Genomic DNA, 17,131 nt, shown 5'->3' on the forward strand with positions numbered 1-17,131 from the left:
TGATTAGTTTCTATATAGCTTCAGCAATTGTGTATATGGTTAGATCTTATTAACAGCACATAATGATGGTATTTCCAAGTTTTCCTGTGTGTCTAGATAATACTCAGCATTGTGGCATTGGCCAACACTGGGGATGCGGCAGTCTGCTACCCAGACGCTGAGTTGGGTATTTCTTTCCAGTAACACCACTGCACGATGTAGGTAGCCTCTTCCCCTTTGCAGAGAGGGTTTTGAACCAGCGCTAGCGCGGTGGAAGGTGCTGGCAGATGGTTGATACTTGGCAAGCTGTCTGCGTGGATGTGTTTGTACACAGAACTCTTGGCTTCGGAGGCAATCGTGTACTAGGCTGCCTGATGTCAGGCATGGCAGCTGTCAATGAGTTACCCTCCAGTTGCATCTGTTTGCAATTGAAAAATTAATTTACTGGCATCTTTGCTTCCCTAACAAAGAGAACAGTATACGATTGTGCAAGTGAATGAATTTGAGAGCAGTTATCTGCACATAAACCAAAGGAACACTAGTATTTGCAGTCATCCATGCTGCGTGTTCTTTATTACACCTTACTTTCCACATGCTTGACTTCTGGATAAGTAAGCTTAACGCACACAATCCATAATTTCTGTAAGTGCTTTAGCATTGACTCGGTTACAGTATTCACATGCCCATGATATGAATGAATCCTCTCTGAAGATTCTGGCTTGCAACTAGTTATCTGCTGCCTTTTTATCCTGTAAATCTGCTGCTTGGTTAGTCTCATAAAATATCTGTAATTGACGGTTTTTTTGTTCCCCTTGTGTTCTGAACATCATCACTGCTCAAAAGTCGTTGGTACGGTTATATATTTTTGTGTGGCGCTCTTTGCTTCTTCATTTAGATGATGCGTCTAAATTTCAGTTATTGATAGAGATAGGAGAAGCCACACTTTCAATCACTGGCTATTCAAGCTTCGTTCAGAGAAAGTTCATTTTAATACAGCCAAATGCTAAATTACAGGGATGAATAATACTGGGCATATGTAAAGAGCGGGACAGTCTGTTTCCTTGAAAGTGCTAGCTCTGAAAAGATTTAGTGTACAGATAATTGTATATGAGTACCCCACTGAAATTTTAGCAGAGATCTGTAACACAGAGAGAGAGAAGTAAGCAAAGAATTATGTATGTTGCTGAGGGACTTGTATTAGCCTAAAGAGGGTATCTGAAATAGTAACTTTTAAAGATTTAAATAAAAATGAAAAAGACAAAACAGCAGGTTGCAGGTAGATCAAAATGGAAGCAAACACCTTTCAGTAAAAGATTTTTTTTTTATCTCATAGCTCATTAAAAAAAATAAAATATCACTTGACTGTAGTAGAGCAGATCCTCCTCTGTAGTTCTCTAATATGGTTGTGTTTATAGCCATTGCAATATTCTCTTTTCCCTCTATCCCAAAATAGAATATTGTGGATGGGTGGGGATGAAATCACTACTTTGGTGGACGAACCAGTGTAAATCTGGTGTTTGTGGTTAATGAATTCTAATCTGTGGGCTCTTTGAAGTGAAATTTTATCATCAATTTAACTTTTATACAATCAAGCGACTCCAAATGTCTCTCTTCAACAGTGTAAATGAGGAAAAGTACCTGCTTAAGTAAATCCCCACCTGAAATATCTTAAAATACCCTTAAATAAGTTAGTATTCAGTTGAAATATGTTGATCCAAGAGGAGATTTTAGTTATAATGAATTGGTTCAGAGTTTTATTTGTGTTTATAGAGGAGTGTGTTTAAATCTGCCTGAAGTACATATTATCTGGAGCTAATATAATAGTACTTCAGCATATCAGTTCTTTTAAAATGAACTAAGCAAGAACGCCAAGACTTCTGTGTCTTGATCTTGCAGGATTTAATTTCTTTTGCTTTCTGATGTTGTTTTTAGGACAAATTCTTTTAAAAAGATCAAAATGACACCTTTTTGGAGCTCTTCAAATATGAAATCATTTTTACCCGTGCATTGTAGGAACAAAATCACATTGTCACCTCTGTTTCTAGGAATAAATCACATCATCACCTAATTTGGGATAGCTCTTAATATTTTGTTGATTAAAAGCTGGTTTTAAAGAGAATATCTGAATTTGGGAACATCACTACCTGGGGCGAGGGCGGGGAGGATGGAAGGCACAATTATGATGGCTGAGGAAAACCAAGTTTGTCTTTTTGAAAAAATAAACAGAAGGAAATAAGCTTTCATTTTCCTTCAGTTAGTTTTCTTTCTTTCTTTCCTATAGGTGTCCTTCATTCAAAATCTTGTGTTCTGTGTGGAAAGATCCTATCGTGTACCAGATTTTGGTGTCTGGGAAAGAGGAAGTAAATACAACAATGGGAGTCCAGAGCTGCATTCAAGGTATGTGAGCCAGTGTAGCTCTTTCAATCAAAGCAAGTAAATGGGATATGTACAAAAAGAATTCATGGGATGAGTTAAAAATAATAATGCATTAAAATACTGTTTGCACTAAATTAAGGTTCTCTAAAGACTGAGAGATGTATTTTGGGAAAGTGTGAACATCATTTCATCATCATGTGCATGCTGAAATAACCACATAGATGCTTAGCTATTTGAGTATTCATATTCCAATAATTATGTGCAGCTGCATGCATATAGTTCTGAAAATTGTATTCAGAGCAGTTCAGGCTCTGGAAGATTGTGCAGTATACTGGATTCACAAATATGTTTAGGAATACCTTGATTTAAGGAGGTGTTGAATCATGAGTTCAATGAGTTGAATCATTTTCTCATCTCTGCCATACTGGGAGGAAGATGCTGGACACTAGAGGATAGCTTAGTGCACAAGTTCCTTTCCAGGTTCTTCAGATGCTGCGAGTAACCAGGTGTTCTGACCCCTGTCCTGTGGGACAGTTAGGAATGTTTTTAACATTTTGATATCAGAGTGGTCCAGTTCAGTGGAATTGCTCACATGTTGTCTGTCTTGAAGGATGAAATCTGTTACCTGACAACTTGCTTTTTCTGCTGTTACTATTGTTTTCTTCACTTCTTGACTTGGTAGTTTTCATTGATCATGAAAATGGCTATTGCTTGAATATCTCAGGATTTTTAAAGTATCATCATCATTATCGTGGACTTGCAAGTAATACATGTGTTTCTTCCAGTCTTTGATGTTTCCAAAAGAATGTGTGTTCTCATTTCAGAATGAAATAATTTTTCTTAGTTCACATACAGCCGTGTAGTTTAACATATAAATAGAATTACACATCACTGAAGCAAAAAACATAATTTTGTATATTAAAAAGGTATGATTTTTTTTTTCAGGGCTTATGTAGAGCTGTAGTGCCAGTATGAGAACTGAAAACTCCAAATTGTTACTATGTAGTTGGCTTTGTTAGTTTGTTGCTTTTCCTTCCTTTTATGTCTGTAGAATTTTCAAATGCCGGGCTACAGCAGTACTCAGAGAATCATATTCTTCCTTAAGCATCTCACCTTGTACAAATTTGCAAAAGGAACACTGAAACTCCTGTGTCTCCTGTTGTTTGCAGCATTCTGGTTATTCAGTATGTGAATTTCCTTCAGGGAAAACCGAAGATATTTTAACCAGATGGAAATGAGCATGTTGTCCTGTCTTAATCTAGACTGGTATTTACAGGTTGATTTTTCTAAGGGTGAAGTTTTATGAGAGGGACTGAGCCAATCTTAACAGATTGTTGAGCTGGCACAAAAGGAAGTGCAGACCTTGGGTCTAATTTAAGTAGTAGAGTTTGGCCATCAGGAACAGGTGTTGGCCCTATTTTTCTTTCCTTGTGTGCATGTTGGTACTCAGCTTCACTGTAGGAAGCCAGTAGGCAATTTCCCTTGTTCTCAGAAAAAAACCAGAAGAGCAACCTGCATCAAAAGATGTATTTAGATACTATTGAGGAAAGCCGTGGATACGCTAAAATGGTCTCTTTACTTTGTTATGCTCTTATTGTAGTGTGACTACCTAAGAGAGTTCTAAAACAACAATTAAAAAAAATTCAAGAAGTGGTTATGACTGATCAGGGCTAGTCACGAGTGATGTATGTATATCTTCCGTGATTATGGACTCCAAACCAGTCAAGTTTCAATATTAAATATGCTGTAGTCCTGGCCCTTTTTTTTCAGACCCACACACACTGTAAGTCTGCATACAGTGTGTCTGCTTTCAGAACTGGAAGTTGTTTCTTGTCCTTTATTGAAAGAGGCTTTCTTTTTAAAGATGATGTTATATAACACGAAGTCAGTGAATAATAACTGCAAATTGTGGCCTGTGTTAGAAGACGCAGATGTTTTAAGTCTTTACACAGTCCTGGTATCCTATGTTAGTGCAGTTCAAAACACTTCTAATAAATGATAAATAGCGAAACACTCTGTGGACCAGGTCTTCATTGATGTATGCAAATTGATGGCTTTTACTGGTTCAAAGGCAAGGTTTAGAACAGCTTTTATTATAGCGTGATCCCCTCCACATACGGCTCAACTTCTGAAAAATTAATTTGTCCTGTAACCATTTGATCAAGCTGTTCTCCTGGCATCTGCTGAGTACCTCTGCAAAATGTCTTTGACATCTCCCATATGTACTGTGAGAATAATGAAGTTGCTGACGTGCACTGTCTTCATGTTCCGAATCTGAGACTGTAGAGCCTCAATCTTGCTCTTCTCTGTAGTGTAGGTATTATATTGCTATAGTGCTGTTCTTCCTTGTTCTATTTTGTTTTGTCTAGTTATGAAATTATTAGTATTGTGGTGGGATTTTTTTATTGTTTTGTTGGTTTTGTGGTGTGTTTTTAACATCCCTTGTGTGTATGATGTTCCAGTTGAACTGCACAGTTCTTGGATGCAGGCAAGAAACTGTGAATGGGAGGAGGGTTAGGGATGTGTATCCTCTGAGGTGTGTTTTGATTAGCAGTTGCTAAGAATATACAAATTTTAGTGTTTGCTCTCAGGTAGTTCACTGAGAAGGGTAAATCTAACAGTTAAAAGTTACTGGGAATTATGAATGATGGTTAAGTGAATTTAATAATGCTTTGTAATTTCTCTAGGTTAGTCTCAGCTTCCCCTGTCCCAAATGTGGGTCAAGGTCAAATGTTACCCATGGTACTATGATTGCAAGACTGCTTTTGATAACTCATGACAAGTCACAATACTTGGCGGCTACAGTAAGGTCAACAGATTACACCTGGGGAGGTTCAGTACAGATACTGAGAAAAAAAACCTTATAACTTGAAGCGTGATAAAACACCAGAGCAGAATACTAAAAAAAAACCAAAACACCCCAAACATTTCTGAATCTCCATCCTTGGAGGTTTTTGAGACTTGTCTAGATGAGGCTGTGGTTTACTTGAATTGGTCTTGGTTATTATGTCTGGGTTCAAGTGAGATTTCGTGGTGGACTAGGTGAGTTCTGTGTTCCTTCCAACCAATGACTTTATGATCCTGTGAAATTTTCAGAGGAAATCTGAAAGAGGCAGAGTATGAAGAATGTTTTTCTGTAGAAAGACATGAGCATAATGTTTATTATAAAATCTTTTTTCTACTTTGTCCAACAGGAAGGCATTAATCAGTAGGAATGAAACAAGTGTCTGAAGTGTAATCATAGTTCTGAAGTGTGTCGTGCTGGGTGATTGTTCAGTCTTCTGAAGCCATCCTTGATTCTACAGCTGTTCTCTTTTTTTAAGTAACTTCCTTCTGTCAGTTACCCGTGAAGCTTCTAGTAATCTAAGTAGTACTTGTGTGTATGGTGAGGGGAATGCGTGATATATCATGGTACATTATGGGAAAAGAAAGCAGTATTTGAATGTTGAGCCCTTTATATTTTCATTTGCAAGTAATATTTGTGAGAGTACTGAAATCTCCTGGGGCTTTGAATAACTAGAGGTATAAAAATACTGATCAATTACAGTGAGTATTATTCTCACTGTAAAATAATGACTACGTAAAATAGAAACTATTTCAAGGAAGGCATCCATGTTTGTCGTAATATTTTTTTCAAGCAGTATCATCCTGTTTTGTGGATGGAGTAGGTAGTTTTACATTACCTGAATACCAGCAGTTTTTGCCGTTAAACAACTATTACTTCACTACCTTTTGTCAGTAGCCTTCTTTCCTGCTCTAAAAACACCTGACTGTGGGTATTAGCAGTGCTGTTTGGAAGGGAGAAGAAGAATATGAGATTTTAACATGTGATACAGGTTTCAGTGTGCAGGTTTTACCTGATTTTCTATGTATGCAGTTTGGTAATAATACATAACTCCTATGAAAAGTTCTGTTCTGAGTCATCACGCCAATTTGTTTGATCAGTTGCTAGGTGATAATTAAAATAGAGAATTGTTAGAACAATTACTTTTTTGTTTAGGTATTTGGAACAAAGCCAGAAAAATAATTATATTCACAACACTTCTGAGTTCAGTTTATTCCTTCCTCGCATTCTCCAGTATCAAAAGCTTTAATCAGCAGAAGATACAGAACTGAGGGATTTCACCACTGTTTGATGACAGCTGCTCAGAGCAGAACTTAGTTAACCTAATCAGCTTTCTCTTGTTGAACCAATTAGAATTAAATCCCATAAGTACTATTGCTGGCAATGTTTCAGAAAGAAAGGTGGAGGTTTGTAAACCTGTTGGTAATAGTTAAAAAGAATGCTAGAGTCTGAAATCGGTGTCTGATAACTCTGCACTGAATTTATTTTCAGAATTTTCTGTGTAATCATAATCAGATCCCATCTTTAAAATATGGATTACTTAAATAAACATTTGACATTTTACATTAATAAATAGTACAAATCAGTTTGTTTACAGTAAGGTAAAAAGTTTGCTCTGATCCCAGGGTGCTGCATGGAGCATAGGAGAATAAAGGTTAAAGCACAAGCCCTGCTGGCAGTGTTTTGATGGTTTGGTTGCTGTAATGTTTTTGGGCCGGAGAGTGCAGTTGTTTGTCAATGCTATCACAACTCCTCTTATATGGAAGTTGGGGATTATTAGTGATTATTTTCTGAATATTTTTTCTAACTCAGTGTTGCTTCTTCAATTATTTTTATAGACAAAGAATCTGGGGCTGTTTTGTTGAGCAATTACATATTCCTAACTGTTGTTAATTTTACCATTTCTCTGCAAGTAGTGCGGCTCTCAGACTTTGAAGGGTGCTTTCATTTCTTACAGTCATGACTTCTCTCTGTGCCAGCATTGTTCTTATGGTATCTGGGCACATGGATCCTCTGAAAACCCATTTTTTATTTTTTATTTTCTGTCTCTTGTTTGGCAGTACTGTGTAATTTTTATCCCAAACAAAAGACGGCAAGAAAAAGGAAGATGTGGTTGGCCAAGTGAATAATCAGTTTTAGAGAAAAAAAGGATATAAACTTATAACACCTTTTTTATTTTTTTTTAATAGCGTATTTCAAGGAATTACTGTGCTAATAAATGAACTGTTAAATTAATTGGTACATTCTATTTTTCCCAGACTGTTTCCAGTTCTTACACTTCAGACTTTTCAAGCATGTATATGTAGCAGTGTCAATGTTGGAGAGTTGTTCTTTTGTTTCAGTTGGTTTTGTGGGGTGTTTTTGTGTGTGTGTGTATTTAGGGTTTTTTGTTTTTCTCCATGTTTGTGTGTTGTGCCCAGTTGGAAAAAACAGGCTAGCTGCATCTAAATGGTAGCTGAGGACAGTGTCAACAACTTCCTCTCCCTTATAGGGAAAGGCTTTATGGAAAGATGAACCTTTCAGTTCTTCTTTCCACTGATTTTTATCTTGCTAAGGTTGGAGACATTCTTCCTGCAGTGTTGATCTATGTCCTTGTACTATGTTCTGTCACTTTTGTTTACCCTTATGGTCTTTTTATAACTGAACCTTTTGTCATGTCAGCCTGATTCATTCTGCTTTTTCCTTTTTCAGTCTTTTGCATTATATCTTCAGATTTGCTGACTTTTTTAAAGATAGCGAGGTAGACATCTATACTTTCCTGTTATTCTCCTGTCTTCTATTGTCTCATTTATTGTCATTTCTTGACTAAAAATACTTCAGATTTATTATAAACTAGTTGGAAAGCTGAGCTCCTATTTAAAGGAATGGGCAGTTAGGAAGAAAGAAGGAGGAGCTTCTGAAGGAGGAGCTACAAGACTGGGACAGACATTTAGGGATAGCATATGGGGTGTCAATGAAATCAATACATCAGTATTGCAGTTTATATAGAAATGTGGCAGAGACAGGTAAAGGCACATTGGTCAGGGGCGTTGTAGCTAAGTGGAGACAAGGGCGTCATGGGAAGTTTTAGGCTTATGAATAAAGTTGGGAGAATTACACTAGGCTTTGTTTTAATGGATGCTCTGAATCTGTTTTGCCAGATCGCCTCAGGGGATGTGAAAGGCGTGTGCTTTATTAGCTAGGCTGCTTGGGATTTCCAGTTCCTATACCAGTGCAGAGGGCTTTCCCGACTGGGAGTGCTTGCATTCGATAGTAGCACTGTCAGAAATCTGGTAGCGTTACAGAACAGGGTTTTTAAAGTCTTAACACTCTTGGGAACTAGCGCATTTTAATATTTTACTTTTTGATGCCCTGTGACCTTAACACCTAGAATTTTGGAATCCATGTACAAAAAGTTAGCATTTTATGTGTATGTTAATACTTAGCTCTGTCCTGCAGTTGAATGGACCCATGTGACGTTGGCCTATCTATAAGTATGTATTCTTTAAAACAATAATTCAGAAACTTGCTTTCTGTCATTCTTCAAATTTCATATAAACCTGTCAAATGTGTGTAGATGTCTATTAGCTTAACTTGAGCTTTACTTAAAAAAAAATAAATCATCAAAAGCATGTGTGCATTGAGAGGGAATACTTTTTAAAATACAAAGGAAATATAAGATGACTTTATTTATGAAAAGGCCTTGTGAAAGTCTTGTGTGTATTTTTATATGTACTGCATAATTTTCATAATCGGTAATAAATCATATTTTACTGCATAATTTTATTTTAAAATTATATAATAATTAGTGACTTTAGTGCTTAATGTCTTTAAAGATGAACTTGCTAACTTGAAAGCTTCTCGGTGGTTTTTGTGGGTCTTGTTTTCTTTGTGATGGATACTGCTCATGGAGTAAGTGAAATAAAAGACATTTCAGTATATGGTTGAGAGCAGAAAATCCTCCTTTTCTGAATACAGATCGATGAATTCTTTTATTATATCAACAGCTAGTCAGAAATTAGTCTTTTAAAATTCAATGCTTGAGAGCTGGGTTGAAAAATTGTGCTGAAGTAAATCCTCTGATAATACACTCTTTGCAAGACCTTGAAATATATAATGCCAGATGTCTGGTACCAAGGTGAGAGCAGAAGTGCTTTTTCCAGATGGTCTCTGACATAAAAAGACAAACAAAAATGCTGAGAAGTATTTTTTTTAAAAAAAAAAACAAACACCCCGAAAAAACAACCTACCACCAAACAATCCCAAATTTGCTGCATCATCATTTTATTAACATCAAGGTTAAGCACGAAACTCAAAATAAGAAAAGATCATAGCTCTGAAAGCTGTCAAATGTGCTAAATTTTAGTCTAGTCTTGAATTATGATACCTCTCTGTCTTTTTTCTTGTCATTTTGTTTTCTCCACAGCTCCGTGGGGTTGGCAAAAGCAGCTTTAGAAGCAATTAATGGTTTCAATCTCTTTGGAAGTCAGGTAATAAAAATGTTTGGTTTTTCTCCATATTTTTTTTTTTTTCAGTAATGATTTATGCTGTGGGTCAGAGGATATTTAGAAATATCTAGCACAGTTTGTTAGATTCCAGCTTTAAAAAAATGTTAGTTTGCAAACTGACTTCTCCTGTTTACAAGTACAGAATTCGTCTGATAAACTCACTGGTGCCCTTACTACAAAGATATTTTTTTTCTTCTTAATAAAATAAATTAAAACACTTGCAGCTTCCTCTGAAAAAGTACTTTGTTGCCCAAAAAGGTTTTTGTTTCAGTACTGTATCCGTGGATCGCAATACCGTATACTTCAATCTACAAGCATTATCTTATTTCTGTCTTCTTCCTTCGCGTGGCTTTTGATCAAGACTTTAAACCAGCTACATGTACATGGTGCCACTGCTTTACTGGTTTTGGATTTCAGTATGTTGCGTGGTGGTAAAATCTTTTTTTTCCCCATCCTTTCACATGGCTTGGGTCAACTAAGCGAGCAAGCCTCTTCTTAGATTTTTCTCTCTGACTTGTATTCCCCTTCTGCGTGCATCTTTGTTTAGATGTTATACCTACAGTGGTCTGTAGCTAAAATAAAAAAGTACTTTTCCAGATTAATGATCTAGAAAATGTACAAATGGAAGAGATGTGTCATCATCAAGGTATAGTGTTACTAATGAGTGGCAATGAAGGGTAGGAGTGCGGCTAAAAAGAAACTGGGTAGCATTAAGTGCGTGTAGAAAGAGTTACAAGGCTTACCGGTGAGTTTGGTCTGTGGGTTGTGTGGAGGGGAGGAGAGGCTGGTCACAAGGCGGTGAGCAAAGTGTACCTTAAGTCAGTGTGCCTTACGCATTAATTGGTGAAATACGCTTTATCTTTTCTTAGGGTTGAGTAACATTTGAAACTTAGTTTAAAAAAAATGACCTGTGTTTTACATGAGTAGCATATTTTTATGCATTTTTTCCCTGAAGTTAGGCAGTGTATGATCCTTTTGAGTTTTGATAATTTTATATTATGAACTTGGCTTGAAATACTATTTGTATATTTCTTGGAGTAAAGTTTCTGTATACTCTTGCTGGCTTCAAGGTAGGAATGTTTGGGGTTTTTTTCCTCTCTTTCTGTATTACCTGTGCTCTCCTTTTGTCTTGTAAGTCAGATGAAGTTGACTCCCAGATTGTAATACTTGTCCGTTTTACACATTCAGTGTTGAGAAACTTGTTTAAATGCACTGGTTTGCTATAAAGAAAATAGTACAAAGGAGAGAATTTATAAGTGGTAAAATGGTAAATGATGAGTAAGGGGAATTCTCAGGTGCTCTTTGTGTGAGCTAATGAGCGTAAGCTAGGTCAGCTATAAAGATGTGATTGGGATACAGTCTAAATTATATTCCAGGCTCCTTTCTGTACTGTTTATTTATGAAAACATTCTTGGTTATTTGTGTCTCCTTTTTTCTATTCGTAAAATGGAAGGTATGGATTGAAATGGTCATATAAAATAATTATTAGCATTATTGGATAAAAAGTTCTTCCTTACAGCTTCTTCATATAAAAGCAACTGTTGAATTAAAACTTCTTAGAGCTATTTGGATGCCTGGGATGAAAAATATGTTACAGTTTGTTATAAATTGTGCATCAATGTCAGTTGCTTACTATCTATGAACCAATCTTAATTACTGAGGGAAAGCTATACGCTTACTAGTATTAGACCCTCCTTTGTCTTGTGGCAAAAACCAGGAGAGCCTCCTAAACTGGGATCTCTGACCTGGTAGACTTCGGCATCCATTACCGTTTTTGTGGGTATCTATTTGTGGTGGGGTTTTGGGTGGGGTTTTTTTGTGATATCTTTTTTTAATTATTATTTTAATCTGTATATTTGTACTCGTACTGTAGTACACTAGATTTGTTCTGTTTAGAATCCACTCCTCAGGAAACGCTGATGGCTCTTCGGCTATGAGTGGAGAAGTATGAAAGTGCTTTTTATGCATACACAAACACGCTGTTCCAAAAAGGCTTAGCCATTTGGTCTAGTTTTGGTTTACTTCATGTACATTTTAAAAGCTGGTGTGATACATTAAGAACTAGGAGTTACTAGGGATCTTAATGATCAGACATTCCTGAGATCCTGACAGTGCACATGTAAAAACATTTATCTACAATCTTTACCTTTCCAACTGTCTCAAGCACCAGTAAATGGGATACGGGTTTCCTTGTGGTTTTTCTTAATGATTTTTTACTACATTCTGAAATGGATGAATAAATTGCTGAAGCAAAACCAGTTTAAATGCTTTGAGAGTTTATTTCCAATACATTTAGCATAAACAGAAACCATTTTGACCTTCAGTCTGCAGCAGAGTTTGCCTTTGTGCTTAGCTCCAGCTGTGTTCCAATAGCTTTGAGAAATCCTGCTGAGCCCCTCAGGAGAAACTTGTTTGCACCTGCAACGACACCAGTGCAACCTGCATAAATCATTGCGGGGGACGACAGACTGCTCAGCCTTGCCATGCAGATTTTTCCACTCACACTGTGGATGCTGGAAGAGACTAATAAATATAAATAAGTAATGTTGTGGCTGTGCTCTCAGGCATGTGTGTTACCTGTCTTTGAGTAGATCATGATGGGGCAGTCGTCTTGGGTGTTTGTGGATGCACCCAGAGAAGGCAAAATAAAGGTCACTTAATATTGATACGTTACAACTGTTCCTTCCCTCCCTGCCCGAATTCTAGAAAGCATTAAAAGAGAACGCATTTCTCTAAGAAATCATACTACTAATTCTATAGCAAAGCATTGCTTAATTGATGTTCAAATATTTTTAATGCATCCTTTGCTATGCTTTCTAGGTGCCGGATAAAATAAGGAACAATTACGAACTGAAAAACGATTGGCTTTTTGTTTAATCTGAATTTTAAGTCCTTTAATGTAAAAACGAGTTAATTCATGGTTTTTAAATGCGGTTCATTTTCATCTCCATCATACCAGAAGTATTTCATAAAAAGTGGCAGTTAGTTATAGGCATAAAAATGCAGTCAAGCTGTAATGCTAATGTTCCCTCAGTAAAAGATTTATTTACACGAGAAGATGAGAATTTTTAATATAGCATAAGCTATTTAGTTTCTCATTACTTTGCTTTATAGCCTATGCTAGATTTCTTAAAGTTATTCCCAATATATTGTATATCTCTGAAACAATAGTTATATGAAGTAGTTAATATGTATGACACTTGCATAAGAATTCCATTATAATCCTTAACTGTGCATTGATTGTAGCCAGATCCCAAAATCATTTTATTGTCTTAAGTTCTGTTGAATTTTGTATGGAAGAACAGTAAAAGTGGGCCTGGCTTTTTTTTTCTTTCTTTTTTTTAATTTCTCCCCTCCCCTCCCTGCCCCCCCCCCCCCCTCCATTCAAGGATGCAGTGTGAGCTGATTGCATTTTGGTTTATGCTTTTACTTAATCACATTAGAATCATCACTATTTAAACAATTGTAACTTATTTCATCTTTCTGTGGGCTTGGTATGGTTAACCCAAACATCTTGTTTCAGAGTATTGCAGAGTACAAATAGCTTAGAATTTGTATCGTTTATGTGAGAATTCCATTTTAGCTACAATATCTTTTAGAAAAAACTAATATCGGAAAAAAAACCTACATAAGAGGATGTGCGTTTACTGACAATGAGAGTTAATGAACTAATGAATTAAGCGCATGGTGCATGCATGTATGCGCTAAAATGGAATTGCTAGAGACAGGATGGAACACCATTTCAAGTCTGACCTAGTAACAGTATAAGCAATTGTTCGTCTATGAGATGCATGCCCTATATTAGCTTGGAAAAAAATAAATGTTAAAAAAAAAATAAAAATAATCAAGCCTTTGTAAGGTGTCCTTACTAGAGACCTTCACAATCTTTAGAGAAGTGAAAATTAGTTCATTTGTAAAACAAGATGCTTGCAGTTTTATGAAATGCAGATTAGTCTGCACAGATTTTGAAACTGTACATTCACACATGTAGACAAATTGTGTTCAGAGTTTGTAGATGACTTTAGAAATTTGTTAATAATCAGAATCTGGACTAAGAAGAAAGTAGAATAACAAATCATCAAAGCAAATGTGATTATTTGTGAACATTCTTATCTCTGCACTGTTCAGTATATCTTGCTAGAATGATTAAGAAAAGAGATTGTTTTTCACGAGGAAAGCAAAAGCTTAGCATTTGTGCGATAGCTATGTATGTATAATTAGAGGGCAGCTAAAGGGTAAGGAAAACCCTCAGTTGTTTGGAAGGGCAAATGAATGCATGCTGGTCCTGGCAGAAAAGGAAGGATGGTTATGTACAAATTCAGTTGGAAATTCAAGTTCTTAACCATTAGGGAGGGTACGTTCTGGAACAGTCTTCCTAAGAGAATAGCATACCGAAGAAACTAACTGCTTTTTAGGAGAAATTTGGTGAATTTATGAAAACTTGCGCTGTGGTATTTATGACAGTAACGGAATGAGTTCACTGTTGAATGTGTCTTCCAATGGGACAATGATACTGAGATTCATTACCAATTACAACATATATGAAGATATCCATTCATTAATTAACAAGCTGCATGAGTTTCTTAGAAATTGCCTACTGATAATACTTTTAAATGCTGTTGATTCTGTTTAAACAGTATTGCAGCTATGGGAATTTTTCTGAGTGTGTTAGGAAGTATCAAAAAGCTGACAGAGAGGTACAGTGTAAAATTACAGTTTTACCAGGAAATGTGTTTTGCTAAGGAGCAGGTGTGGATAATACAGAGTAGCTGAAAAGCAGGTCATTTTTATTTGCTATGCAAGTCCTTTTCCAAAGCAGTACCTCCGGTGAATGTCCACTGAGTTGTGTTCGAACTGACTTGTAATAAAACATTTTGCATCACTATTTGGAACATCCCCTGAAGGCACAGGGAGGGACACCTGCTTTTTTGTTTGTCCATAATACAGTTGTCATTCCTCAGAAATTAATGGAAGCGTTCCTAGCTTGGATGAATTGTAAACTACATAATCAGTAGTATATAAACCCACCTAATTTTGGCTATATTTAAGTACATTTGAAAATTCAAAATGTTTTCAGCTTGGTGTTGTGTTATGTTTTCTGATCTAAATTCCCAGCTGCCAGACCATTACAGCGTAACCAGAATAAAACAAAGAACCAGTTAGTTTTACCAGGATATGTGAACCCTTCTTCCCTTCCCTTAAATAAATACAATGTTCTGTTCACAGGGCTGCTCTTGGTCTGTTATATTTGTGGATTTTGACGCCCATAACCGTAACAGACAGACTCTCTGTTCTTTGCTACCCCGAGAGTCAAGGTCTCATGTAAGTAATTAAGTTAAATTCACCTCAACAGAGTGTGGAGAAAATAAATGGGTATGAACATAATTCTTAGTTCTATGATGGCCGTTATGTTCTGTTTAATGAAGATGGGAATTTGCTGGGAAAATGTTCAATTTTTGGTTCTTAAATGTCACTGTGATACAGTTGTTTCTCTGACATGGAATTATGATGGCATTCTTTATTTTATGAATATTTAAGCTAAAATGGTAGCCTGTTAGTAGCTTCCTAAACAAGTTCAAAATAAAATTTAGAATAGTAATGAACCGCAGTCGTAAGTCAGGCAGGGTTTGCAGACTTGTTGATTGTTTTTCTTTTGTCCTAGTTTCCACTATGCAGTCAGTGCTTGCATTTTTGAAAACGTTTGTTTTAGCTTTAATTCATTCTTTTGTCTACAAAAGAAGCTTTTAAGGTTGGCTTATCATAAATTGCTGAATATGGAGGATTTTTTGTTACTATAAGCTACTGTTGCAAATGAGTTATTTATCAGTGAGTAATTCTAAGTGACATAAGTATAAGTTAATTTAAAAAATATCTACTTCAGTACTAGCATCAAAAGTAAATTTGGTTTTTGAAAATCAGTAATTTAAAATGTGTGATAACTGAGTTCTGCTTTTTAGTTCATTCAGGGATATAATAGCATTTTTGTTCATGAAACAGACTATTAATCTTCGACATTAATAGTTTACTCATTGTATAGAAGAATTATAGCAGAGTTGTAATACTGGATAATTAAAATAAAAGGCACTGTCAGCTACTTTTTTGTAGCCTAACGGTCTTTTAGAACTCTTTGAGTTTGTTATTTGCTGAAGACTTGAAATATTCCAGCAGAAGCTGGTTTCGTAAGTTACTTATGCTCTAGAAGAAATCTTTGTGGGGGCTTTTTTTTCCTATTATGGGTGCACATCAATTATATTGGCAAAAATATGGTACTTAAAATGTATCAGCAGAAAGTAATAACAAAACTGTGTGACAAGAATTACAATGTAAAACTATTTTTTTGTGTTTCTGTAAGCTTAACTTGTAGTGGTGATGCACTAATTAGTAATTTTTCTTGTGCTTTTAATTCATGATGTTGCACATGGTTCTTGACAAATGCTACTTACATTTTTTTCCTTAAATTATTCCTTATCACCTTAATTGTAAATCCCATAGGATTGTTTGTTACAGCACCTGAAGAATACTGCTGAAAACGCTTTTGAGAAATGATTTTTTTAATCATAGTTACTTCTCAGCGTTGCACCTTTATAAAATGTGATTCTTTTTGAGCATAGGATACCCAAATGTTTGTGTTTGCTCCAGGAATAACCTGGAGGATATTTTTTGTTTCTAAGACACAAAGTTCTGGAATGTATTCACTTATCCCTGCAGATTATCAACTGTAAAGTGGGTCAGATTCAGAGTCAAATGGGTTCTCTTTTAAATCGTATATCCAAATATTTTGTTTGTAGTTTATACTTAAACATCTTTAGAAGCCTTATTTTACACACTTTTTTAATATATTAGGACTATGATTTTGATAAAAGGTAAGATAATGTTCCAAATGTATATTTCACTTAGTAAGTTGAACAGGTTTTGTGCATCAGATAATTGTCAGAGATCTAATTAAGTTTGTGATGTGCTTTTTCTCCTCTCCTTCTACAGAACACCGATGCAGCTCTTTTGCCCTGTCTTAGTTACCCTGCATTTGCTTTGGATGATGAGGTTTTGTTCAGTCAAACATTAGATAAAATTATTAGAAAATTGAAAGGAAAATACGGGTTTAAAAGATTTCTGAGAGATGGGTATGGAACAGCCCTGGAGGACAAAACACGACGTTATTATAAACCAGCAGAAATTAAGGTAAAGGAATACCTAGCCTAGGTAAGGACAAAGTTTGGTTCTCTTAGATGTTTAGGCAGTACTTGAAAAGCAAACAAATGGCCAAAACACAGAAACAAACCAAAAAAGCCAACCCAACCCACAAAACCCCAAACCAAAATCCCACCCAGGAAAACAAAATAAAACAGAACCTGAAACCCCTCAGTATTTGCAATTTGAATTGCACAGTGATTCCTAATTGCTTCAAGTGACGAGATGCATTTTGTAATTTGGCATGTGCAGTTTT

General features: G+C 35.9%; 1 protein-coding gene across 7 annotated transcripts in view; it reads left to right on the top strand.

Moving 5' to 3' along the window:
- Positions 1-17,131, top strand: part of PHKB (phosphorylase kinase regulatory subunit beta) — an 80,088-nt gene that overhangs the window by 20,874 nt on the left and 42,083 nt on the right. For all 7 annotated transcript variants that reach the window (XM_037409176.1, XM_037409175.1, XM_037409178.1 and 4 more), the window contains 4 exons: positions 2,261-2,376; positions 9,606-9,669; positions 14,914-15,009; positions 16,669-16,866. In XM_037409176.1, coding sequence (XP_037265073.1) covers positions 2,261-2,376; positions 9,606-9,669; positions 14,914-15,009; positions 16,669-16,866 — 474 coding nt within the window. The remainder of the gene's footprint in view (positions 1-2,260; positions 2,377-9,605; positions 9,670-14,913; positions 15,010-16,668; positions 16,867-17,131) is intronic.

Source organism: Falco rusticolus, chromosome 15 (genome assembly GCF_015220075.1).
Source record: "Falco rusticolus isolate bFalRus1 chromosome 15, bFalRus1.pri, whole genome shotgun sequence".
Taxonomy (NCBI): domain Eukaryota; kingdom Metazoa; phylum Chordata; class Aves; order Falconiformes; family Falconidae; genus Falco; species Falco rusticolus.